This window comes from Lemur catta, chromosome 9, assembly GCF_020740605.2.
Source record: "Lemur catta isolate mLemCat1 chromosome 9, mLemCat1.pri, whole genome shotgun sequence".
Taxonomy (NCBI): Eukaryota; Metazoa; Chordata; class Mammalia; order Primates; family Lemuridae; genus Lemur; species Lemur catta.
In genome coordinates this window covers 72790478-72816263 of record NC_059136.1, presented here as the reverse complement: position 1 = coordinate 72816263, position 25786 = coordinate 72790478, and the positions used below count along the sequence as shown (strand labels likewise).

The 25786-nt window shown below is 37.9% G+C and overlaps 1 protein-coding gene across 2 annotated transcripts; it reads left to right on the top strand.

The window, feature by feature from the left end:
- Positions 1 to 1743: 1743 nt before the first annotated feature.
- CHMP4C (charged multivesicular body protein 4C) lies at positions 1744 to 24917 on the top strand. 2 transcript variants are annotated; one of them, XM_045561794.1, is made up of 5 exons: positions 1744 to 2120; positions 17967 to 18144; positions 20391 to 20505; positions 23468 to 23792; positions 23978 to 24917. In XM_045561794.1, the coding sequence occupies exons 1-5, from the start codon at positions 1931 to 1933 to the stop codon at positions 24040 to 24042; spliced, it is 873 nt and encodes a 290-aa protein (XP_045417750.1). In that variant the 5' UTR covers positions 1744 to 1930; the 3' UTR covers positions 24043 to 24917. The 2 variants fall into 2 exon arrangements, with proteins under 2 accessions (XP_045417750.1, XP_045417751.1); XM_045561795.1 differs by having other exon boundaries at positions 1771 to 2120; positions 23568 to 23792.
- Positions 24918 to 25786: the final 869 nt, after the last annotated feature.

The window sequence follows — 25786 nt, the reverse complement described above, 5'->3', positions numbered from 1 at the left end:
TTCTCACAGTTTCTGTACTTCTCCATAGAGTTTACTAGAACTTTAATTTATAAAGCCCATTATTTATGAGATAATTGGTTTAAATTCTGTCTTCTCCCCTAAGCTGTAAGCTCTGTTAGGACAGAAAATGTTTCTGTATTATTCTTAATTGTATCCCCAACACTAGCACAATGCCTGGGACACAAAGGTCCTCAATAAATATCTTTTGAATGAAGCTGTGGATGGGTGATAGTTAGTCAACTCCTCATTGTAATTTTCAGTCCTTCTGTTCCACTTGTCCAATGTTCTAACAGAAAGAGTAATTAATAAACCACAAAAGAATGTTTCAGTATACTGGATAAGTTCCTATTTAAATGCACACACCCCTCCATGAATTCAGTAATGTTGTAGGATCCCTTAGAGTTAATGCCTCATAATAACAACCTCTCGCTCCACATTATTTAATTAAACAAATACTTGGTGAGTTTCTCCTCTGCTCCAACTCATGCCAAGGGAAAGAAAGTCATGTAAATATTGAAAAGACCATGAGTTAAGGCTATGGACTGCTGAAAAGACCATGGGTTTTAAAACAGAAAACATTTCCTACCTGGAAATGATAGGAGGTAGCTGGTTGTAGTTACTGGGAAATGATAAGTTCACATGTTTGTGTGTGTAAGATGTATACTGGTAAACCTGTAAAAATTTTCCATTTCTTTCTCAAAATTTGATGCTGGCTACACCAATGTTGGATAAAATGGATTAACTTAATGCTTTGTGTTGTATGATGGCAAACAAAATTGGATTATTGATCTTGAATATCACGGTGAATTTGTCATAGTAATGGATACTTTTTTCCCCCCTCTAACAGTGGTTGGCTAATGGTCACAAATAGGTACAAATAGGTTCTGACGATGTTGAGTAATGATGCTCAGATAGAGTTGAATGATGCAGAGTCCATAGTAGTCCTTGAAAACTAGAACATAGACTCAATTCCATATTCCACTTCTTTGTAGCATGCTCAGCACAGGTTTTCAGTTGTGTCACATCATCCGTAATCATTACATATTGCTGTCCTTTCATCTTACTCTTTGCTTGCAGCTCTAATAGATGGGACTGAGATAATAAGCATGAACAAAAGAATGTTTCTTCCTCTAGGGTATTCACTACTTTTTCTTACTTAAGGTATCTACGTAATGACATTTGACATAGATCCAAACACAAGGGCAGCCCTATTAAAGGTTTCTGATACACTGATAATCACACTGAAAGCCCAGTCAGCACCGCTGCTTCTAGCTTGCCCACACACCTGCATCATAGGGACAAATGTTCTGGAAGCCTCTGCCTCCACACAATCATACCTACAGGACATACACCTAGAGGAGAAGATCTGAATGTTCTTCTTCACAAAAACAGAGACCTGAATACAGGAACACTATGTATGTACACACACACACACACACACACACCCGACGCATGGGATAAAGCACTGTGCATACCCAGCTAGGGAAAGCGCACTTAAACACACATGCTTTCGGTCCCTACACGAGACTCCTGGAACATTGGTTTGCTTTTCTCTGAGCCATTCACAAACTAGTTCTTCACCCCTGGGTCTGTCCCTAGTGTGGATAAAGCAGCAATTTTGCTGCAGTCTTTCCCGTCTTTTCAACTTTTCTTTGCTCTCCCTCGACTCCCAGAGGGCCGGGTGTGGCCGGCCGGCCGACTCGGTGCCCTCCCCGCTCGGCGGCCGCGCCGAGGGGCGGGGCGGAGCAGAAGGCCAGGAAATACCCAGGAGTGTGTGTCACCTGCCCCCGACAACTTGTTGATTCCCAGGAGCACCGCCTTTTTTGGTCTGGGCCCCGGAGAGGACCGTCTGGCTCACCTGTCCCCCAGGCGCGGCCCCGGGGAGCCCCTGAGACGCCCCTGGGACCGCTCGCCCTTCAGCGCCACAGCCATGAGCAAGTTGGGCAAGTTCTTCAAAGGGGGTGGCCCTTCGAAGAGCCGAGCCGCTCCCAGTCCCCAGGAGGCCCTGGCCCGACTTCGGGAGACTGAGGAGATGCTGGGCAAGAAACAGGAGTACCTGGAAAATCGAATCCAGAGGGAACTCGCCCTGGCCAAGAAGCACGGCACGCAGAATAAGCGAGGTAGGCTCGGGGTCTGGACTCTCACCCCCCCCCCCAGCCCTTCCCCTGGGGACAGCCCGGCCCACGGCACTCCAGTCCCCCCGGCGGCCGGTTTGTTCCTACAGCCTTTCTAGGAGCTAGTATTGACCCCCAGGGCCATGGCCAGGATGATCTGAGCAAGACACTCGCTTGGATGGCAAAATGTAAGGGGGCTCCAAGAATCTCAGTAACCAAGATGGACAATATTTTTAGGCAATATTTAAAGGACTCAAAACTAATGCAAAAAAAAAAAATCCATACTGAACAAAACACCAACGTGTTAAAATAAAGACAGGATCAGTATTACTGATTTTTTTTCTTTTGCCTCCAGCTCTTATATTGTTCTGTATGGCTCTTTTTTATTTAAATATCTTTTTTAAAAATGTGATATTTTGTTCATCATGGATTTTTTTTTGGTATTAATTTTGAGATTTAAAAATAATGCATTCGAATATTATTTATGGTGATAACTGAGTTTTCTGGCACTTCTTTAAATTTTGCCCCTGGCTCCGCTCTGCCTAGTCCAGCCCTGATGACTCCAACACTAAACATCAAGTTTTCTGCCGTATGTTCATGCATTTTAACTTGCATGTAAATCTGTAGTAAAACATACTCTAGAATGTTCTGTTTTACCTTGCTCCTCAGCTGTTGAAACTTTAGTTGAATGTTCTGCTGAAATCTTAAAAAAAAAAGGTCGTGGAATTAAATATTAAATTTTCTATCACTGACTTTTGGCACACACAAGGGACTTTGAGTCATTAATGATTCTTGGTGCTCCTGTTGCACCTTGAACCCTTTGTTTTTTGCCAGCATTTATTGGTTTCTTCAGTATACAGCTCTCTCTATAGGATGAGATCTAAATGGCACCTGTGACACATACAAAAACCCAGTGAGAAGTTGAAGTGATTTGCTTTTGTAACACTAGGTCGATGGCAGATCCAGAATAGAAGTGGTAATACAGGACTCTTTACCACCAAACCCCAAATATTTGCATCTTCAAGTTAGGCTTCTTTAGTCATAATGAAGCCTTGGGAAGATTTAGCTCACTCTAAATGAGGCTGCCATTGTTTAACACAAGAAAGGAATGATGTCTCAAGGAGTTGACCTTGAAAATCCCGCCTCTTCCCATAAAAGTGTGCCAGATACCTTTATGCTCACTTGTTACTGACAATAAAAGGGTAGTTTCATTTTTCTCTGCCATTGCATAAAACTTTTGTTCATATTATAGCCTGTTTTAGAGCTAAGTACTGGTTTCTATTTTTATTTTATGTCTGAAAATATTTTGGCAAGTTATTAAATGGCAATTTCTAAAGAAAGACCATGTCATTATGGCTTGCTAAAGTCATTGGCCATTCTGTTATTTGTCCCTTCTCATGCAGTTTGATATGCACTCTGACATTTTTTTAGTGTCTGTGAAGAGTTTTTTTCCCTTTGTCATCCATTTGGATCACTACGTAGCTGTTTCTACAGTGGTTTCTCAGTAAATATTGGTTTAGAAACTCTGAAAAATTGAACATCTGCTTCTTGGAAGTGCTAAAAATATAGATTTGCTTTCAGAGACAAAAGCATAAAACAATGTGCATTTTGTTTATTTTTTCATAAATGTTCTTTAATTGGCAATGCACTGAAGTATATCAAAAGTCAACTTTATAAATAAAGACAAAAATTTAAAGATGATGTTAATTAACGCCACCAATCTAACTTCCTTAAATCAGGGAAGTTACTGCGTGCCAATAACCAATTGGTGTTAGAAAAGCCATTAACTCTTTGTCCTTGGAAGCTTTGCTGGTGTCTACTCAGGCCTGGTTCTATAGTGGTGCTGGGAGTAAGAAGATGCTGTTAGCATGAGGGCATCTGTAATCTAAACCATGGAAAGAATTCAATCTCAGGCCCGTGCATTGGAAATGCTGTCAACATCAGCATCTTCCAAATAAACCAGATAACTTCTTTTATGAGGTCTCTTTTATAATATCACTTATTACTTATAACATCTGTTGATGGTTATAGGGATTTTGCCTAAATATAATGTCCCAATTGAGCTTTTACACATTTGACAGAAGGTAACTTGGTGTTGTAGTTAAGAGCCTGGGCTTCAAAGCAGACAGCTCTGGTTTGGTTCTCAGCCCTGCCCTTCCATTTAGCAGCTCTGTGACCTTAGACCAGTGACTTGACCTATTTCATTTTCAGTTTTCTCATCTGTATACTGGCAATGATAACATAGATCCTTGGAGTTGTGAGGATGAATGACACACTTGTATAAAGCATTTGGTAAATTTGGCTCTATAAATATTAGCCCTTGTATATAATAATTGTGTATTTTAAAAGCTGAAATTGGCCCACTTATTGGCCCAAATTTTGTCTTTTGGAATAACATTGAATAAATCTACTCTATCTGTCCCAAGAAACCTTCCACATATTTGAGAACAGCAATCAATTCTCCAAGTCTCCTGTTCCTCAGCCTCCCCTTTTCACCTCCTCAGTGACCCTTTACTGTGCTGAGGTTTGCTCACCAGGGCTGGGTCTAGAATGAGGCAGGTGAGATGTCTAGGACATACCATGTGACCCTGAGAGAGAGTGCCCCATTACATTTTGTGCCCCATGTGCTTCTTTTTCCCATGCTCCTTAGTCCTGGTCCTGTTGCTTGCCTTGTTTGGGGCTAAACTACAACTCCAAATATGTAATTATGTGAAAATGGGTAGATACAGTGGGGTTATCAGTAGGCCTCAGGCTGTGGGGCACTTGGACTTAGAGGAAGAAAGGTTGAGACAGAGAGGAAGCAAATCTGGCCAAAACCTCTACTTAGTATCATTATACATGATTCCAGTGAAAATTGGGTGCTGAGGCCATTGCACCTCTTCATCTGGTATCTGTGTGGTGAAATGATTCTTCAAGGCAGAGAGTGCTCCATGGAATAAGGTGTCTCACTGTGAAGCCTGGGCTGGGTATTGGCAAGGGAGAATTTGCTTTCAGAATCATGACCCAGACTTGGTCTTCCTTGCAGTGGGGGAATGTGCACAGTCCCACTCTTAGCCCAGTGGGAGGAACCTCCTCAGGCTCTTGATTTTGCTTTTTATTATACTTGTGACAGAGCTTATTCTGCAACCCTCGAACACTGGGGACCAGAAGGACATCTGTGTAAACAGAACCACAACAGAGTCAGCTAGATGAATGCCAAACTTGTGAGGGCAAAAGCAAGGCTTAGGTAAAATGAGACAGCCATAGACTGCAGGACCCTCATGGAAGTTCCCCTGGGAGCTATAACTTACCTGGTGACCTTCTTTCTTAAAAGAGTTTCTCAGAATGTGGTTCTAAATCTCCTGCATCAGAATTTCTTCTGGATGTTTATTAAAATGTACACACACAAGTACCCACTAAAGATTCTCATTTAGTAGGTTGAGTGTAGGGTCCAGAAATTTGAGCCTTGAACAAGTAACTCAATGACTCTGAGCCCCACTATGCTTTGAGAACTTACAATGTATTATTCAGCGAGCTGTTAGACTGGAAGGGATTACTCTCTGTTTTCCTCTCTTACCATTCCTCTTGTTTCTCCCTTCCTCCTTCGTCACTCAGGTACCTGGATGAGACATATCTATCCACCTTCCCCTCTGCTTACTCCTAAAGCAGCATTTGGGGAGCTTCCTGCAGGTTCTCACTAGCCACCTGAATTAGGTTTCTTTAGGAAAGTTCAGATAGTTCATATGGTACTATAACTCACACTGGGTATGAAGGGTCTCAGTCTTATCTAGAATTCAAATTAGAACCAGGTATCCTAACACATTGTTCTGTTTGCCTTTGCTTATTTAATTATTGTGTACCATACTCAATATTCTAGGGCTGGAGGAAAAAAGCTGCGTTTTATCCCTGGGGCATTAACAACCAATACCAGCAATCAACAGGCCAGGCCTTACTCCCCAATCAATTACCACTCTCTCTTTTGGAAAAAATAAATCAATGGAAATGTGATTATTCCCTCAACCTCCACCTCATGTTTCCTCCCCTGTCTCAGAAGCTCCCCTTGGGCTTTCACCCTGCAAGGGGGAACCTAAAACATCTGCGTTAGCCCTGGGAGCCCTATTCACTTAAGCTGTTGTTTTAAAACTTCTGGCTTTCCCACTCCCTCCTTCTCTCCTCTGATCCCTGGCAAGGATCCTATGTAGACTCCTGTTAATACAGTTTCAGTTTGCATATGCTTTTCCAGATGACCGTTTCACTTGCCTTTCCTCCATTGCATTTGGAAAGAGTTAAAACTCCCAGCCAGATTTACCCCCCTTATTTAAATCAATAAGTTAAGCTACATTTAGTATTTTAGATTTATTTATTCTCCAACTTCATCTTATTTTAAATGATCTTAGAATAAAGATTTTTTTATTCTAATTTTATTGCCTTTTATATGAGCTATTTCTTTTAGTTAAATTAGCCACAAATTTGATCTATAGCCCTTATTGTTGTTGTAGAAGTCTTTATTAAAATATTGAATAAGACAGAACCAAGGGCTGAGCTGTGGCATGCCACTGGAGACTTCATTCCAGGATGGCTTCTACACGACAGCAACAATGTTTCATCTAAGATTCAGCTGAGGCGTGATTACCAGTTTGACAGATCAGCACTCAATGAGTTCAGTTATTCATCTAGCTATGAATACACCTGATCCACATTCCTAGCCCATATGATTTTATTTCTCCAACTTTTCCTTCTTTCTTCAACAGTACCCCAATATACCTTGTGAATTATATTCCTGATACTGAACTATATTCACATACGCGGGGTTTACAAACACTGGTTTATGAACTGACAGAGTGTTAGCTTCATCAGATTCACTGGAGAGCTTTTTAAAATGCCACACCAGGAGATTCTGTCTCAAGAGACCTGGGATAAGGTTCAGAATCCTGGTACTCAAAGCTTTCTGGGTGATCTTGATGTGTGTGATGTTGGGAGGCTGGTGGGTGGTCTTTGTTTTTTCCTTGAGTCAGCATTTGGTAACCCAAAGAAGCCTATGAGATTAGTTTGGTATTTTTCATCTCTGTGTACTCACACTGGCTTCTGGTAATTATCATTGTCTTTTGTAACTCCCCAGAAACTAGAGTGTAGGGTATTTCTGTTCTAGGATCATTATTTTCAAGCATGTGTGGCACAGATTTTGACAGTTTGCTAATGTGTTGTGGCTACTTCTAGAAGAGCAGTTGGTATTGTTTCTTATGTTACGTAACATTACATCCAGTTTGTTTTTTGCTTTGAGAATTTGGAGCAGTATTATAAATACTGGAACACTTACTATTATTATTCTTCATTTAAATTCCACAAGGGTAGAAGACACCCTATTTTGAGAAATTAAGTATAGAATATAATTTCCTGGACTTACACTATTTTTCAGTTTATTGAATCAGGCAAAAGAAGGCAGAATAAGGTAGAAAATTTGTTGCTAACACCATGATTATGCCAAAGTCATAGGATTTATACAGTTCAAGAAACTATAACAGGAGAGTACTGTGAGCTTACCCACAGATGTGCTTAGTATTGTTAGTGTATTCTCAGTATTTAGGATTACTTATTTCAGATGATTTTCAAGATAACAGAAAAAAAAAGGCACAATACTCTAACCAATGATATATAAGGCAAGGGATCTAATACTCTGTTTTTTAGTTTATTAGGCTCTACTAACTTTGGAATGGACAAGCATGACTTACTTTGTTGCTCATTTTTTGTACTATACTTAAGTATATGTGAATCTATTTGTACTTAAATATAAAGATAATATTGAGAATTTTCTTTAAAAATCATACTCCTAAATCTTCTGTTGTAGTAAACTTAACTAGTTTAGTACTTTCTGTGTATCTGGTAATTTTAGTGTCTCCTACCTTTTTTTTTTTTTTTTAAAGTAGAATCAGTGAACAATCCCCTACTTTTTCTAACTATCATTTGATAGAAATTCTAACAAACACAAAATTGGCTTAAAGTTTTCAGAAGGAGAAGGACAAACAAACAAAAAAAAACAGGAGTCTGGAGTAAATATAAAGCATATAGTAAGTCATATCCTGAATAATTAACTTTCCTGTACCAGAGATTTTAATTCTTTGCTTCAAACAACTGGTGTTAATAGAGGATTGCTTGTTGGAAATATTTAGAACCCTGTCCAAAGCTTCCATGGTCATGTTTTAAAGCAGTCAGAGCTCCTAAATCTGGACCAATGGCTCTTTCAGCCACTGCTAAGCCCCTCCTGTAGGTATTTTTAACTTGTATTTCCAGTGAGAGGATGGGGTATAGCTAGAAGCCCTCACTTTCATCACTCTCCGTCATCTCTTCCTCAATCCAGCAATCTAGTGACTTAAAATACCAGCGCTATAATCACTACCTGTAAAATGAAACAAACTCAAAAAAGCAAGCAAATAAGAATAGTGATTTTAAAATTACAAGAAAGGAAAAGTAGGTTACTCTCTAAAAGCTGCGAATCCTTGCATTATAAGTTTAATTTTTATTTAAAAATTAAAATTCAATGTCAACCATCTGGCTTAAATGCAATAAAGTTTACATATTTCTATATGGCTTAAATGGAAATTTAGAGGAATAAAATTATGCAACCAGATATTTGACAGACACTTTACACATTTTATTTTCTATTTAAATATGAATTCCTAGTCAATCTTTTTGGCTCTTTCACATAGTTCTGTATGCTGCATAGTTATACTAGGTGTGTCTTATTTGCTAGAGCAGTAACATTGTCCAACAGCCCTTGCTTAGTGAACAGTCCTATTTACATTACCATTTTTTTCCACATATTTCATACATATAAAATGAAAGTAAATATAACCTTGGAGTTTCAACAATGGTATTATCCTAGCTCAAAACTTCTACTGTATTAACTGCAGCAAAAAAAAAATATATATATATATATATAATTATGTTAAACTAATTTGTATGTATTTCAAAGATCATTTACATAAGTGCCCATGTTTTATCATTTTGTGAGCAGTTTGAAAACTTTTATTTATGAAAACTATCTTGATTTGGTGATGTTACTTATATTTGAAAAAAAAGAATCATATAGTTCATCATCAATTTCAAGGTAAATCTATTCTTAAAGAATTTCAAATACTAATAGTCACCTTGAGGAGCTGTATATTTTTCAAGACTTTTTGACCATCGGGTCTCAAAGGAATAGTCATAGAATCATAAACAGTGAAAACTTGAAAGGGGTTATGGGGATATAGTTCGTTGGTTCTCAAACTTCAGGTGGTAGAACACTTGCAAGCCACAGACACAGTACTACAAAATACTGCTGCATCATACAAACAAGGAATACTTTTTTATAAGTAGAAAAGAGGACCATACTAAATATATAATATATGACATTTAACATGTATGTATAGTAAATTGCTTCTATAAGAATACATGTCTGCCCTGTCAAATTAAGCATAATCAGCTATTTCTGAGTTTTTCTGCTAATATTTGCTGGTTTCATATTCATACTGTTTTTTCTATATTCTGGGTGATAGCAGGCCTGCAAAGGTTACCAGTTTGTGAGGTTATGAATAATATTAGTAGCAAATAAAAAACTCATTCATTCAATTAGTTACGTATTTTGCCTGGTGTCAAACAATTAATTGGGTTTTTACCAAGAATATTAAGTAGGTTTTAATTAATGTATTGGTATGTTGGTCCAATAACAGGTTAATTCCACTTGCCTGGCAATTGACCTCTGAAGCAATTAATTTTAAGAAAAGAGAATTTCAGTGGGCATTTAAAATAAATCTTTTATACAAGCATTTTTTTTTTTCTTTTTTTGACAACTCAAGGCTGATAGCACTTTTAGATCATGAACTTGCCCTCTCAGGTTTACATCCTCTAATATTCTCTTGCATAATATTCTAGCATTAAGAACTGCCTCTTCTTCAAAAACAACCTCAAACTCTTTAGAATGAGGAGAGGATCATCATCTCCATTGGAAAATAATTTCTTTTGTCCATTTGCTATCTCTCTGGAGAAGGGAGAGGGTACTGCTCAGCCAGCCTGTCTTTTTTGTCTTTTACACTTTATAATATGAATCAGTCACCATTTTTTTAAACACAAAATATATTCCAAAGTCACTGGCTTGCTTACAGCAGTATTATGCTTCCAAATGCCCTCTCCTCAGAATATCTCTTCTTTACTTTCTCCAAAATCTCATTCCTTTTTATTGTTTTCTCAGGCATCTGTTTTGCAATTATATAATCCTATATATCACTGTTGTGCTCTAGTCTTCTTTTAGCTGTCTTGTTTACTCTCCTTATGACATTTAATACTGCTGAGACCTCTGAAAATATGGAGGTTACATATAAGATCCAGCTGGTGTGGCAAGCTGGTGTGATTTGCTCTATTTTTAAGGCTTATAGTTCCTGGTTTCTAATATATCTCAGCCAGAAACTTTGCATTGGTATGAGATTTGCAGTATGGAGAGGGTCAGGGGTTGGAAGGAGCCTTTTGTGTATTATCTTTCATCATTCATGTTCCTTATTGGTCAGTGTATTGAATATATGTGTAGACAGTTCACCCAGACTTTTTCTACCTTGCGTCCTCTGTAAAGCCTTCCCTTACCCTCTGGAGAGAGCTTATAAATTCCTCTGTGTACCCACTGTACCTTGTGCATGTCTCTCATTCATCTCCTCTACATTTCCTCTACTACTTGAGGTGAAGAACATAACTTAACACATGTCAGTATCCACAGTGCCTCTAACATAGTAGGTGCTTAATAAATGCCAGCTGAATGATGAATAGATAATTGAATGCTCATTTCATATTTTGCCTCTCTGAGAGTACAGCCTTATTTCTTTGTCCCTCCAATGCCTAATGTAGTACCAGGCGTGTGGCAGATCTTCAGTACATAGTTGTTAAGTGACTGAAGAGAATGTATAAAGAATATTTTTTAAAAGTGAAGAAATCTAGTGAAATTCATAATGGGATGCCCTTGGCCAAATGAGTGTTAAAATTGTCTGATATTTCCCCAGTTGTTTCCAATCTAAGCTGTGATGTTGAACAGAACTATTTTGTTTTTATTTCATTTATGAAATGCTTATGATGATGCTTATTCAGATTTTGCTTCTTGAGAGCTAAAACAATGTGCTATAAATAGAAGGTACCGTGTAATTATGAAGTGATTTGTATATGAGTAAGAACAAGGCTTACATTAAAGTTCCTCAACTAAAACATGATCATGAGACTTCCCAGTTAAAAGCAAAAGATGACATAAGCAATTACGTGTGACAATGTCTCTTAAGCACTCTCTTCAGAGCCTCATCTTTTAGTCCTTCTCTAGAGATCGTCCATTCCTGGGTCATAGAAGAGCTATCATAATGCAGCTGCATATTTCGCCAACAGGTTTGTCTGTGTTCACTGGATATGATGGTTCCTAAAAGGTTCTTCCTGTTTGCCAAGAGGAAGAGAATGTATAAAGAATAATGGATTAACAATGCACACATTTAGACATCCTGAATGACTAAAGAACTCATTCTTTAATAATAGATTAACAATGCACACATTTAGACATCCTGAGTGAATAAAAGATTGACTTTTAAAACCAAGACGCCCTATACATTATATGAGCAATGAAACTGCAACTCTTTTCTTCTATTTTAAGTCATTTGGTATAAACGACTAAAAGCCTTCCTTTTTTGGCAGAGTAGTAGAGTAGAGTTGCATAAGGCTAGTTTAATTTTGGTTCAAGTGGGTAATTCTTACATTTCAGTGTCAGTCCCCAATGGGCAGCAGTAAAGACTCACGTATCCTGTTAGCAGGAGTATATAAATTGTTCTGCAACTCCATTGCTGAAGAAACATCACTGTTATGCAAGGAGACAAAAGCCCTGGCTGTTTCTTCACAACAAAGGAATATAGTAGCTTCCTTTGTTTTAGAAAGAATGTTGTCCTGGTCTCGCCAGCTGCTTAAAAGCACATGAAGGAGTAAGGAAGATTGAATTGCACCTTCTACAGAGGTTAAATTTCATGCCTCTCAAAATGTCCTTCTTTGCCAAATCAGGACCAATGCTTGATTTGCAGCATGTGTTGCATGCCTTCGAAAAAATACAGCTGCTTCTTTCCCAGATTGTGTACTGTGAAACAAAGTTAAGCCCTGCTCAAATCATGGTGTACCAGTGGCATCATCATTTCATGTAAGAAACAGCTTATGGAGAGACTCATATACACTTCTTGGCAGTTTGGAACAGAAGCCTCTTATCTTACTGTTTGGGAGAATCTTAATGTGCCAGGCAGAAATCACAGTGAATGTCAGGTGTCCTGGGCCAGATCCAGCCCTGCAAAAGTCATTGGTTTCTCCTACACAAGGTTTTTAGAAAAATGTAACTCAGCATTTAAAAACTGGGGGACTTTGCATGCCAATGCAGATTTCTCGCTTTTTTTGAACATGTGGTAGGCTGGGACTACAGGTCTTCATGGCAGCCGTGGACTGAATCCAAGCAGCCAAGCAGTGTTGCTTCTGTTAGATCAGGTTTATGCTCCCAGGTCACTGGGGTCCCCACTTCCTCCTTTTGACTGCCTGATACTGAGGCCAGTGCCCACTGCCATTTATTGTCACCTTTGCACTATTTTTTATTTCTATAGTAGAGAAACATTTCTCTCTATAGAAGGGCCTTTTCCCTGATCCTGTCTCTGCTTCACTTGCTATCTTGCCTGCCTGGCTCCCTCTGAGTTTGGGAGTCTGATGTGGGCCAATCTGTACTTTATGGTATGGGAATTATAGTGTATATGGAGATTCCAAATCTCGGTGAATTTCTGAATTTTTCCCAAATATTTTGAAAGGCAGAAACCATATGTTAACATAGGTATTTGACATTGTGTCCAAGGCAGAACTTATTATTATTAATAACTAACATTTGCAAGGTTGGGTGATGTACCATGGGATTCCCACCACGTGGTTCTAACAACCTATGAAGAAAATGGTAATGATGATGATGATGAAGATCCTTAACATTTAGTAGTCACTTACTATGTTCCAGGCACTGCACTAAACACTTTGTATATATTTTGTCATTACATTCTCAACAATCAAATGAGTTATATTGCCATTTTCCAGTAAGCAACTTATGTAAAGCCACATAGGTGTGGATAGAGGGAGTTCAGATTTGAAAGCAGACAACTCCGGGGCATAGTTTTTTGTTGTTATCTTCTATGTATTGTTTTGCAAATGAGGGACTATCACTTACGATGAGTTCAGGTCATGCATCAAGATTATTGTACACAGTTATTAAGTGGTAGAGGTAGGATTAAAATACAGGTCTAGAGACTACAAAGCTTCATCCTTTATACCAAATTGCAGTTTTTGATTTTTAGAAAGTGATCTAAAATTAATTTGTACTAGGAAACATGACAGTTTTTAAAGGAGACCTTCAAAAAATTTCTCAAAAAAAAAAAAAAAAAAAGAGAAAGAAAAATGCTTTGTGTCAAGGGGTACCAGCTAGGTTGTAAATAAGTATAGACACCAAACCAGATGGACAAGATAGGGAGGAGACACACTCTGAACTTTCCACTTCCTGTATGTTGGGTGGAGATGTACATTTGAAGTTTAGGTTCTTAGAATACTCTGCTGAATAACATTGTTTGCTGTAATTATTGAAATGTGAAGTTGTTTTGTAATATTATGTTACTGCTATGATGAATTATGGTAAAAAAATGGATAATTTGCTGCTCAGTGGTCTCAGGTAAGAAATATAGTCTCATTAATTAAGAATGTTATATAAATTGCTGTTATTAATTTAGTTGTTACATCCCTACCAATCACAGGGACTGTAAGAGGTGTTTGGCATAAATTATCACTAATTCTTACAATCATTCAGTCAGATATGATCCCTGTTTCTAGAACAGCAAACTAAAGCCTAAAAGAGGGAAATGACTTGCCCAAGAACACACATCTATTAAGTCACGAAGAGGGATTCACACTCTGAAAGGCCATACTCTTTCCATTATACTATGCTGTCCTTATACTATGTGTGCAAAATTATGAAATTTATTCATTTACTATTCATTCATCTCATCTTCTGTAAAATGCCCAATAATATTACCTCCTCTTGAATTTGTTGTGAAGTTAAATGACATAAATCACATAATGCACATAAAACACTTATCACTAGTTTAACATATAGCAAATGCTCAATAAATGTTAGTTTTTGTTATGTATTTTTTTGGCCGTGTGTCACGTACTGGACCCCGTGCTGGGGAAAGAGGTCAATAGGATGTTCTGTTGGTCAATAGGGCTTGTAATTAGGCACAGGAGAGGTGGGGTAGAGTAGATTTTATAAATAATTACAATATAGTGTGATAAATGCAACAGTAACTGTGGATCCACAGGCAGAGTGACAGCATGGGACCATTCTCCCTGCGGGGTGGGAAAACCCTCACCCCCATTAATGTGGCAAGCCTGTCTTGAGTATGATATTATAAAAAGGACTTTAAACCATTTCACTTAAAAAAATTGTTTAGTTCTTTTCTTAAGGATAAGTTAGACAAAATCTTTTCTATAAATAAAGTGTAAATGCTATTCAGCAAGGGCTTAAATTGTGATCTTGCACCTGGATTGGGAAATAGGGCAGAGTGTGATGTATCGCTGGCACTCACAAAGGAAATACAAATGTTCCACACCCACAGGAAAGCCTTTCTTTGGCAATTGTAGGAATCCCTAGCTTGTGTTCTTGCTCCCTACCCCAAGCCCGCCTGCTGGTATGCCCCACCCACTTCTTACACAGAGCTGTGGGAAGCCTTCCCTTTCAGGGGGGATTCCTCTGGGGAAACACTCTCACATAAGGACAAGACACACAGCTACTTACATTAACCATTCTAGTCTTTCATTTACATAAATCTACAATAGAGGATCAGAAGAATTTTGAGGAAAAGCCATTGTATGAAAGAGAAGGATCAAGATACGCAAAGCAAACAACAGAACCCAAGAGAAGAAAAATTATGTCAGAAATGAAAGATGTTAAAAATAAAACTTGTGTTACTATCTTCAGAGAGATTCAAGAGGCTATTGCATCTATAGAACAAGAATAGGCTGCCATAAAAATGAGCAACTAGAGAATAAGAAGAAGTTTTTCGAAATTAAAAACATAATTTTAAAAAAGGGGTAAAAAGTAGGATGAATATAGCTGGAGATTAAATTAGTGAGCTGGAAATAAAGTCAAAGAATTCTCTGAGGAATTCTCTGAGGACATACATCAAAAAGACAGAGATAAATTAATAGATTAGAGGATAGAGCCAAAGAATACAATGTCCATCTTATAGGGATTTCAAAAGAGAGAAAAGAGAGAGAGTGTTTTGAGGGTATGTGTGTGTAATAGTATGTATAATTAAATAAAAATAAATAGGGATTTCAGAAGGAAGTGGAAGGAAATAATGGAGGAGAAAGAAGTAATAAAAGAAATAAGAATACATTTTCCCAAGCTATAGGAAGACTTGATTCTTTAGAATAAAAATACTCACCAAATACATAGTTAGAAAAAGCAAAAAATAAAAGCCACATTCTTAGACTTGTACAAGTGAAATCTTATAACTCCAAGGTGAAAAAGAAAATCTTAAACATTTCCAGAGAGGAAATAAGAAAATAGATTATTTACAAAGGGATGAGAATAATTTTATTATCAAACTTTTGAAATGTTGGCTACTCAGAGATGATGGAATAATGGCCTGAAATTTTTGAAATATTCTGAACCTGGCATTCTGTAAAAGTCCAAAACTACCATTCAAGTTTGAAACAAAATAAAGACATTTTCAGACTCATAGGCATTTAGAAAATTTATACCTATGCACCTTTCCTGAAAAAAAAATGCTTTAAGATTCATTTCAGTAAAATAAAAAAGCAATCCAAGACAGAGTATAATGTAGGCTATGAGAAGCAATGGTAAGAAAATAAGCCAGTAAACACTACAGTTTAGTGTAATGACTGTTGAAATCTGTGTCCATGAAGCTTAAGGCAATCGTTAAGAAAGAATTCCTTAAAAATTGAACGTATAACAAAAAAAAAGTCCTGGTAATCATATGGAACTAATAAAAATGCAAATTATTTCAATCAAACATTGCAGGATTTGGGGTGGGAAAGGAGTCTTTGGGAATAGTAAATGATAGATACTGATTAATTTTCAACATGGATAGAAAACTTGTTTAATTATATGGGTATATTTTAACTACAAGGGTGTCCATTAGGAGAGTAAATGTAGTATATACAACTGTCCAAAAACATGGACAAAGAAAATTTCATCAATTTTCATAAAGACAAGAAAGCAGAAAGAGAACAAAAAGCATAAAAACACAGGAAAGTTGACAGTAAAAAGACCATATTAGATAGCATATCAGTTATCACAATGAATGAGACTGAGTGAAAATCTCACATTAAATAATAGAGATTATCTGAATGGGTTAAAAACAATCATACAAGCTAAACATCCAAGCGTATTCTATTTGTAATAGGCATACCAAATAAAAGGAAATGAAAAACAATTTTAAAATAAAGGTCCATGTAAAAATTATTACGTGGACCAGAATTGTGGTCATTGTAACAGAAAGAAAGCTAAATATTAACTTAATATAAAACAAAATGGAATGTAAGGCAAAAAGGATCAAATGGTACAGAGAGTAGTATTTTATGGTGATTAACAATAGCATCCACCGAAAAGTATAATGGCTATGAGTCTTTGTACACAAAAGGAAAAGCAAAGTCAAAAAAAAAAAAAAACTGTTGGAATTACAAGAAGAAATAGGTTAACACAGAGTTAGAAGAGATACTTCTCTTAGAAATCTTGGTTGTGATAACTTATTTCACTACTACTTCACTCAAAAACCATGTAAGTTCTTTTGCTAATTCCATTTAATTCTCACTTATCTTTATGTTAACATTTTTCTGCAGCCCTTTTCCTGAACTCTCCTTAAATGCCTTATCAAAATGGACATTTGGGGGCCTTTCCTTGGTTGCATTCTGAGGTGCCACAGTCAAAAGGACTGTATTAGTTCTGTGGTTTCAGAGTGAAGAAAGTAAGGTTATCTTGCTAAAATGTTATTGGGAGAATTATTTGGATATCATTTCTCTGAAGGTGATGCTCTTTTCTCTCATCAGTATACCATCTAGTCCTTGAGTACAACTCTGGCAATATTGAGTTCCTGGACATTCATGGTTAGACGTAACTTTAATGGCCATCTCACAATCATCTCAGACCAAGACATGAGCTCGGCACTCCATGATTCTGGTTCCAGCTGCCACTAGCTGTCTACTTTTAAGCAAGTCACTTAACTTCTCTGAATCTCAGAGAACTTGGCTTTAAGGAAATGGATCTAGAATTAACAGTTCGTTAAGGTTCTTCCCTTGTCTAAAGGTATATTTTTCTATTGCATGATTTTTACCTATATTTCTATCTTTTTTTAAAATCCAATATTGACAGAAACATTTCTGTGGCATATTTCATGGAATATAAAAACTCACTTTCCATCCTCTTACACTTGCCAGACTTTGGAAGAAAAGAATAACAAAATGTTTGCGGTCTCCAGGCCACATGTGGCCCTCAGGATGCCCAAGTGCGGCCCCTCGACCAAATCTAAACTTCACAGAACAAATCCCTTTATTAAAAGGATTTGTTCTATAACATTTGGATTCAGTCAAAAGGCTGCACTCAAGGATCCCGAAGGCCACATGTGACCCCAAGGCCATGGGTTTTCCACCCCTGGAGGCTGACTCAGAGGATAAACATTACCCTTATGTTTTCAGCTATTAGCAATTCTAAGTCCGTGCTTGATGCTGAGCAAATGTCTCTTGAGTAAGTGTCCTTGTCTCCTTCCTTATACATGTGACTTCTCCCTTATGTAGCTGCATTACAGGCACTGAAGAGAAAGAAGAGGTTTGAGAAGCAACTCACTCAGATCGATGGCACACTTTCCACCATCGAATTCCAGAGAGAAGCCCTGGAAAACTCACACACCAACACTGAGGTGTTAAGGAACATGGGCTTTGCAGCAAAAGCGATGAAAACAGTTCATGAAAACATGTGAGTGACTTTGGTCTCCCTGTGAATCATCGATTCCCTCAGTGTTGGAAAGAGCCTTTGGAACTATATTGTAATTCTGGCAGGAATGGGCTTACTCTCTGAGGCTCTCTGATAGGGAATGAAATAGTCTCGGAGAAAGATTAGAGGTTCTAGTGGCAAAAATAAAAAAAAGACCATGTAAAAAGGAAGGCTGTGCATTTAAGGCTTCCCACCTCCTTCATCATGGTCAAAACTCTACCTGTTAATAATTTAATTCTGTAATTTTAAAAAGAATTCAATGTCAACATCAGTGAGGGTGTTAGAACCATGGAATGGTGGTTGTCAAATTTTGGAGGGGATCGGTATCACCTAGAGCGTTAATAAAGAGAATGCAGATGCCCAGGCTCCTTGAACTAGGATAGGGTATGGGCTTTTTTTTTTTTTTTCATAACTGAGTTCTCCATGATTCTGAGACTAACCAATGTTTGAGAACCACTGACATAGAATAAAAGTTATGAGCATAGGTTTGGGGGGTCAAATTTTCTGGGTTCTAATCCCAGTGCTACTGCTGACTATTCCTTGGACAAATTACTTTGCCTCTCCCTTATTCAGTTGCTTTATATGTAAATGAAGAAATAACTAAAGAATGTAAATATTTACATATTTATTTACACCAAATTTGTAAATAAGATATCTCGTGTAGTTACTGTGAGATTCAATGAGATACTAGAAACAATACACTTGGCATAGTTCCTGGCACACAGTAAATGCTTAATAATTAATATTCGTAGTGGTAGCAGGGCTGGTGGCGAATTTGCTTTACATTCACCCCGGGAAATAAATGCCTGGGACCTGATCCTTTCCTGCTACTGGACATAATAGTGGAACCTGGGCCAAGGGTGCACAAGAGCAATGAGTGCCTGAGGGGTGTAGACACATTTCCATAGGAAAGTGTGGGCAAATAGGGAAAAGTGGAGGCTGGGGGCAGTGAAGACAACCTTGCTAACATCTTGTCTTCATAATTCATTAACAGTCAGCCACACTTTTGACAGCTTTGGAGAGATCATCGGATTCATTATCAAAATCAAAACCCTCTATTGTTGCTGTAAACTGAGTGCCAAATGTATTACCAAATCAGCCTTTCTCTCCAGGTAGTTTAGCTGCATCATACCATTGTGTTCCTTTTGAGAAAAATTCACTCCCAGGCCCAACTTTTAGCCATACATTTCTCATATTCCTTTTTATAAATGTATTCATTGTATACTTGTTATAAATAGAATAATAAAGATTAGAGAGAAAGGTTGATGGGAGGGTGGTAAAAGTATTCTTTCTGATTACTACAAGAAACTTTTAATATGCCAAAATACTCAGTTTTTACAGTACATAGAGTCAGAGAAACTCAGAAAAGATGAATTCCACTGGGAATCAAACTTTTGGTGTGTGGTTACATAATAATGAGGGACGTTGTTACTTTTCTTGTATCCAGTTGGGCCTAGTTTCAGAGGTGGGGGAATGATTCAGAGACAGGGTACTATAGAGAGAGTTCAGACTCTGGCATCTAGGCACTGACAGCTTAGGCAGGTGCTTAGGGGCCAGTGGAGCTCAGGTGCTACAAACTGTCTCTGAAGCAGCTGTCCATCCTGAGCCTGTGGCTGCCTAGACTCCTTTGCCACAGTTGCTGAATCTTCTTAGGGCTTCATAGACTTAATCCTGCTCTCTTTAGTAACCTCCCAGGGTATCGCCAATATGTGAAAGCCTTTAGGGAGTCAGGATCTCCGAGCTACTAGGTACCATGAAACATAGATCTCTAGTCCCAGAGTTTAGCTTCTCCAAAGGGATGCTGCCAAATAGTGGCTACTGAGAGCTGCCATAGCTCATCTAGTCCTGCTGGTCCTCGGTGGTCCATGGCACCCTTTCCTGCAGAGTTGATGCACAACAGTATATATTTAAATTTTACATGTGTCATACCAGACAAAACTTCAAAAAGGGTCTGCAAATATTGATAATTGTAAAATAATTTGATTCCTAGTGAGTTCCAAATGTAATAGCTATTTATTTTTAAAATATATGTACACATAGAGGATTAAGGTTTCTTTGAAATGCAGATTATTTTTAAAGTTGATAAATATCATCAGGAATTTTTATTATCCTGCTAACATAGCTAAGAGTTTATATTAAATTGGCTCAGTTTTTCATATGGGATTATTTCTAAATTCACAATTATAGGTTAAAATTCTAAAGTAGTTCAACAAAATATTGTTTCCCAGGGATTTGAACAAAATAGATGATTTGATGCAAGATATCACAGAGCAACAGGATATTGCCCAAGAAATCTCAGAAGCATTTTCTCAACGGATTGGTCTTGGTGATGACTTTGATGAGGTAGGTAATACAATATGAAAAATGTAGGATTGTAGCTGCTGTCAGGGGTCCCTTCCCTTCATATGGTAGGCAGTTTCCTTTACTACTTAAAGAATAAGTGATATTTGTTAGACACTTCTCTTAAGAGAAAAATGAAGTGCTGCTGGCTCCGCTTTAAAGGAAAGAGTAATATATTTTGGCAAACAGCCTCCTAATTAAGTTTTTAGCTATTAAGGAAAAAACAGCCTGTGATTATGTAAAGTTAGTGACTTTTAATGGTTGAAGCCAAATAGCCCCTCTGCGAGGAATCGAGCGCTCACACATCTGGGCAAAACAAAACAGACTATGTCACTCTGCAAGGAACAGACCTATCATGCTCTGTAGCTGTTAAATTAGAGGTTAGGCTGTTCATTACTCAGGCTATGAAACAAAACAAATATGGAGTGGCATTATTAACGCACACATTCCATTTAGATTAATCAGTCCAATAAAACAGACAGACTATAATTATAATGGTGGTGTCTGTACTGTGAATTTCAATTGTTCTATCAAAGCACATACGAGTAGGACTAGTACACATTTAGAAACATTTCCAAATCTTAGATTGGCATGGCAAAGAATCCAACTTCCTACATCGATGTGATATCAAAAATGGTAAATCTAACAAGACATGGTTTCATGAAATCCTAAAAGATGAGAATGAGGAATTAACACTCTTTAAAAATGGTATATACCAAGGGTCAGCAAAATGTAGCTTGCAGGATCCTTCCCATGGCCTGTTTTTGTTTAGCCTGTGAGCCAAGGATGGTTTTCACAATTTTAAAGTGTTGTAGAGAATAACAACAAGAAAGAAACCTATGTGACAGACGAAGATATGTGGCCTGCAAAACCTGCAATGTTACTATTTGGCCCTTTACAGGAGAAGTTCACCAACCCTTGGTGTAGACTAACAAGCATCTGAGGAATGCATTATGATATGGTGGAAAGGGCTCTGGGCTTATGCAGACATGTGGGTTCTACCATTTATTAAAACTTTGTATAAGTCCCCTTTACTTTTCTGACTCTTAGTTTTCTAGTCTATAAAATGAAGATTATTATATCACCGGATTATCTCTAAAATATCTTAAATTCTAAAATTCTTTTCTTCTTTTTTTTTTTTGAGACAGAGTCTCACTTTGTTGCCCTGGGTAGAGTACAGTAGTGTCATTGTAGCTCACAGCAACCTCAAACTCCTGGGTTCAAGGGATCCTTCTCCTACCTCAGCCTCCTGAGTAGTTGGGACTGCAGGTACACACCATGATGCCCAGCTAATTTTTCTATTTTTAGTAGAGACAGAATCTCACTCTTCCTCAGGCTGGTCTTGAACTCCTGAGCTCAAGCAATCCTCCCAACTCAGCCTCCCAGAGTGCTAGGATTACAGGTGTGAGCCACCACACCCATCCTAAAATTCTTTTCTTAATGATCAAATAAATATTTGGCACCTTAAGACTGAAAATAGTGGTGGAGATGATTACTCTCTTGTCATCATATTTGCCAAAGAAAACATCAGTATCTTTCTGGTGCTGTTGATGACTATCAAGCACTATTGGCAATTCTGGGCACGCATTTGGCATAGGATAGCTTGTTCTGCCATTACTATATTTACTGTATTTGTTTCTAATTGTTTTGTGAGCAGAAATAGGACATTGGAGTATTCGTTCTGATGAATTTTATTCCTATAGCCTGTATAGAAGCATAAAGCACAAAACTTCACTGACTATGCTATTTCATATGGCCAGAAGCTATATACCTTCGTATTTTATTTCCTTTTCATAAGGTAGATTTAACAGAGGTCAGACAATCTTTCAACTTGCTACAAATCTGATACTCACTGACTTGATCAAATGTTGTGATTGTCTTAACTATCTCCTCTCTTGTCCCATAGTGTTATTACTCTCACTTTAATATAGCATGATTATTTGTTTCTGCGCCTTTTCCCAACATTTGAGCATAAAGACTCCTTTGAATGTAGGAATTATTGATTTAACTTTGCATCCTCAGCACTGAGCTTAAAACCTGTCCAGGAGTGATCCCTCACTAAATTTGATGAATAGTAGTAATAAATAATAGTGCATGAGTAAATGAAAAATCTACTTGGTTGAATGTTAGTGTCCCAGGTTATTTCTAATAGGGACAACCTCAGCATTCCATTGATGACAAATTTAGTTGTGACTCCCAACCTCTCCTTGAGAGGGGTTGGACTCCACCTGAGGACTTATGGAACCAGTGAAATCTGAACTATCTCAGGTCATCTCAGACCTGACATAAAGTGACTTAACATCCTTAAAGTCCCAAACAAGTCTTGCCTCTCTAAGGTTTTAGGGACAGAAAGTAGTCTAAGATTAAACCAGACTCTCTGAGATTATTGCTAAAAAAAAAATAAAGAAAGAAAGAAGTATGGTATATCTATCTTGAATTGAAATTTTCTTAACCCAAATGCATAGCATGATTTATATTGACTTTGGTGATTTGATAACAGAACCATAGTATCTTTGATTCTTTTTACTTTCTGTGCATTATGGTTTTGCTATACATGTTGTTTTATTTTCAATAACATTAGCCCAAAGAAAAATATTTATTTTCTCCAGTTAAAGTTTCATAGATTCTAAATAGAAGAAAAGAAAAGAACATATTGGAATAATGACAGGCAAGGTGTAAATTTCCTAGAAACTGTGACGAGGTTATATATTCAGCTAGCACAAATTACTTGAATGGATGTTTACTGAAGTATTATAAGATTAACTACAACAAATTTGCACAACCCAAAATATTCAATTTTTAATCATTGCTCAGTGTTGCAAAAAAGACTTAGTTTTAAAATAAATATTCCATTTCACTGGGTTCTCACATATCAATTGGGTAGCAGATGTTCTTGTTATTGTGTTTGAGGAAACCCACGTCTTGAAACGTTAACTCCATAATTCTCCCTTTCTCCTACGTTCAGGATGAGTTGATGGCAGAACTTGAAGAATTGGAGCAGGAGGAATTAAATAAGAAGATGACAAATATGCGGCTTCCAAATGTGCCTCCTTCTTCTCTCCCAGCACAGCCAGATAGAAAGCGGAGCATGCCTGCCACCACTGCTCGCCGGTCCATGCCTTCCCCTGCGCGTGGATCTGTGCCTTCCCCTGCGCGTGGATCCGTGCCTTCCCCTGCGCGTGGATCCGTGCCTTCCCCTGCGCGTGGATCCGTGCCTTCCCCTGCGCGTGGATCCGTGCCTTCCCCTGCTCGTGGATCCGTGCCTTCCGCTGCGCGTCGGTCCCGGGCAGGTCTGTTACCCAGCTCAACTACCTGTGGTTGGATAATCGCCTAAAGTAATAGCCAGACCCATCCCTTTTAGCACGCATTTTTATTTCATAAATAAACACATTTTTTATTTGTAACTCACACCGGTTTTCTGTGCTGAAAGTGTGAATGTCACCGGTTACTAATTTTTATCCATTTTATGTTCCAGTGTCATCCAGGAGGGCAGAAGAAGAGGATGATGGTTTCAAACAATTGGCAGCTTGGGCTACTTAAACTAAAACGGAATTTTTTTGACACCTTAAATTAATGGGCTATACGTAAGACATAACAAATGTTTTTTTTGCCAAGTTCAGAAGTTAATGAAGACTGTGTTTTATATTTATACTGGATGAATAATTGTCTTTTAAGCCTCATAAGTAAAAGTTAAAAAAAGGAGTTGTGGATAGACATAGAATCAGTGATGGAAAAGGGCTGTCTAGCAGTGTCTTGATCCCTCCATACAGATGGGATGGGGGCATGTCTGTCTATCTTGTTTACTACTGTATTTCCAGTCCTGATACATAGGTGTTGATCTCTGTATATATGTTGAAAGAAAACTGAATTCTACTGGCATATAACACATATAACAGTTTAAAAGCCATTTAAGAGTGATACGTTTGTTTAGGATAGCTGGTGAAAATAACATTCTTTCCTATGTGAATACAGGTTCGCTGTATCCATGTGGCTCATGGCAAATGTAAATATACTGTGTTTCTTTTGGGAGAGACTTCTTATAGAGGCATCCTGTATAAGTCTATACATAAGTAGTTTCACTTGAGTTTTGCAGTTTAAAATCTTAAAGGAGCTTTAATTGACATTTATTATACCAATTAAGCTTGGAATGGGGCAATGGATGCGTTTCCCAAAACGTCTGAAAGCACTAACAGCTTACACTGCTGAGTGAGAATCTCCTGAGTGTCATTTATCCACTTAGGGAACTGCGTTAACAGTCCCAGGCCATTACGATGCTGTTATGGTTTCGGTGTACTAAATGTGTGAGTGTTCTTCCTTCTCTGTTTTGTGCTCTCTTGTACATTTATTTACACTTTACAGCATATTCTTTGTAAATACATAAAAATATTGGCAATTAAAAGTATATCTTGAATACACTCTTGGTCGTAATTATTTTTAAATGAAAATAAATTACAAAATCACATATTGCCCATAACATATCACAGACCAGAAAATGGCAAATATCATATATAAAATGTTCCAGTATTCTCTGCATTTGCTCACCAACACAATGGAATGGGAAGGGCACTAGACCTGAATGTGGGAGTCCTGGGTTTCAGTCCCCACTCTGCCAATGGCACATGCCATAGACGCTCTGAGCCTTCGTTTCTGCACTGGGAAATCTAAGGGTCAAACGTGGTGATCTCTAATGATTCCGTCCTGCCACAAGCCTTTTGCATATGCTGTTTTTTGGGCAGTCTTCCTAACCTACACAACACAAAGACCAAACCTTACTTATTCCTTAAATCTGTTACAATGTCCCTTGTTTTGGGGAACTTTTCTTGTTCACCCAGACTAAATCAGGTCTCCCCGTTATATGCTTTCACAGTGCTCTGCTTTCTCTCATATCACTTATCTTGGTTTATGTTCTGTATGTACTTGAATGATCCCTTAATTATTGCTAATCTTCCCTGCTGGGCTGTGGTAACCATGAGGGCAGGAACTGAATTTCTTTTGGTTCAATAGTTGATCCCCAGTGCTCTGCAGTTTCTCACACATAGTAGGCATTCAATCAATATTTACTAAATGAATGGCAGTTTTTTATATATTTTGGGCCATGGTAGAATAACAGGACCTGGCTTTACCTTTTACCCTTAAACAATTAGAAAACTGGACAAAATATAGAAAACGGTTTTCAGACATTGGACAACAGGTAGTCCTGGACAGTGATTCCTGAGAGAAGGGAAACCACGACGTGAGCACTTCCAGTGTCCTGGCCCTCTGCCTTCACCCAAGCAGAGCCTGG

What these genes read in the sequence shown, in the direction of transcription:
- CHMP4C (XM_045561794.1), top strand. Translation starts at nt 1,931, where the DNA reads ATGAGCAAGTTGGGCAAGTTCTTCAAAGGGGGTGGCCCTTCGAAGAGC. An exon ending in CGGCACGCAGAATAAGCGAG is followed by an intron (nt 2,121 to 17,966) that starts GTAGGCTCGGGG and finishes TCCCTTATGTAG; the next exon opens with CTGCATTACAGGCACTGAAG. An exon ending in TTGGTGATGACTTTGATGAG is followed by an intron (nt 20,506 to 23,467) that starts GTAGGTAATACA and finishes TCCTACGTTCAG; the next exon opens with GATGAGTTGATGGCAGAACT.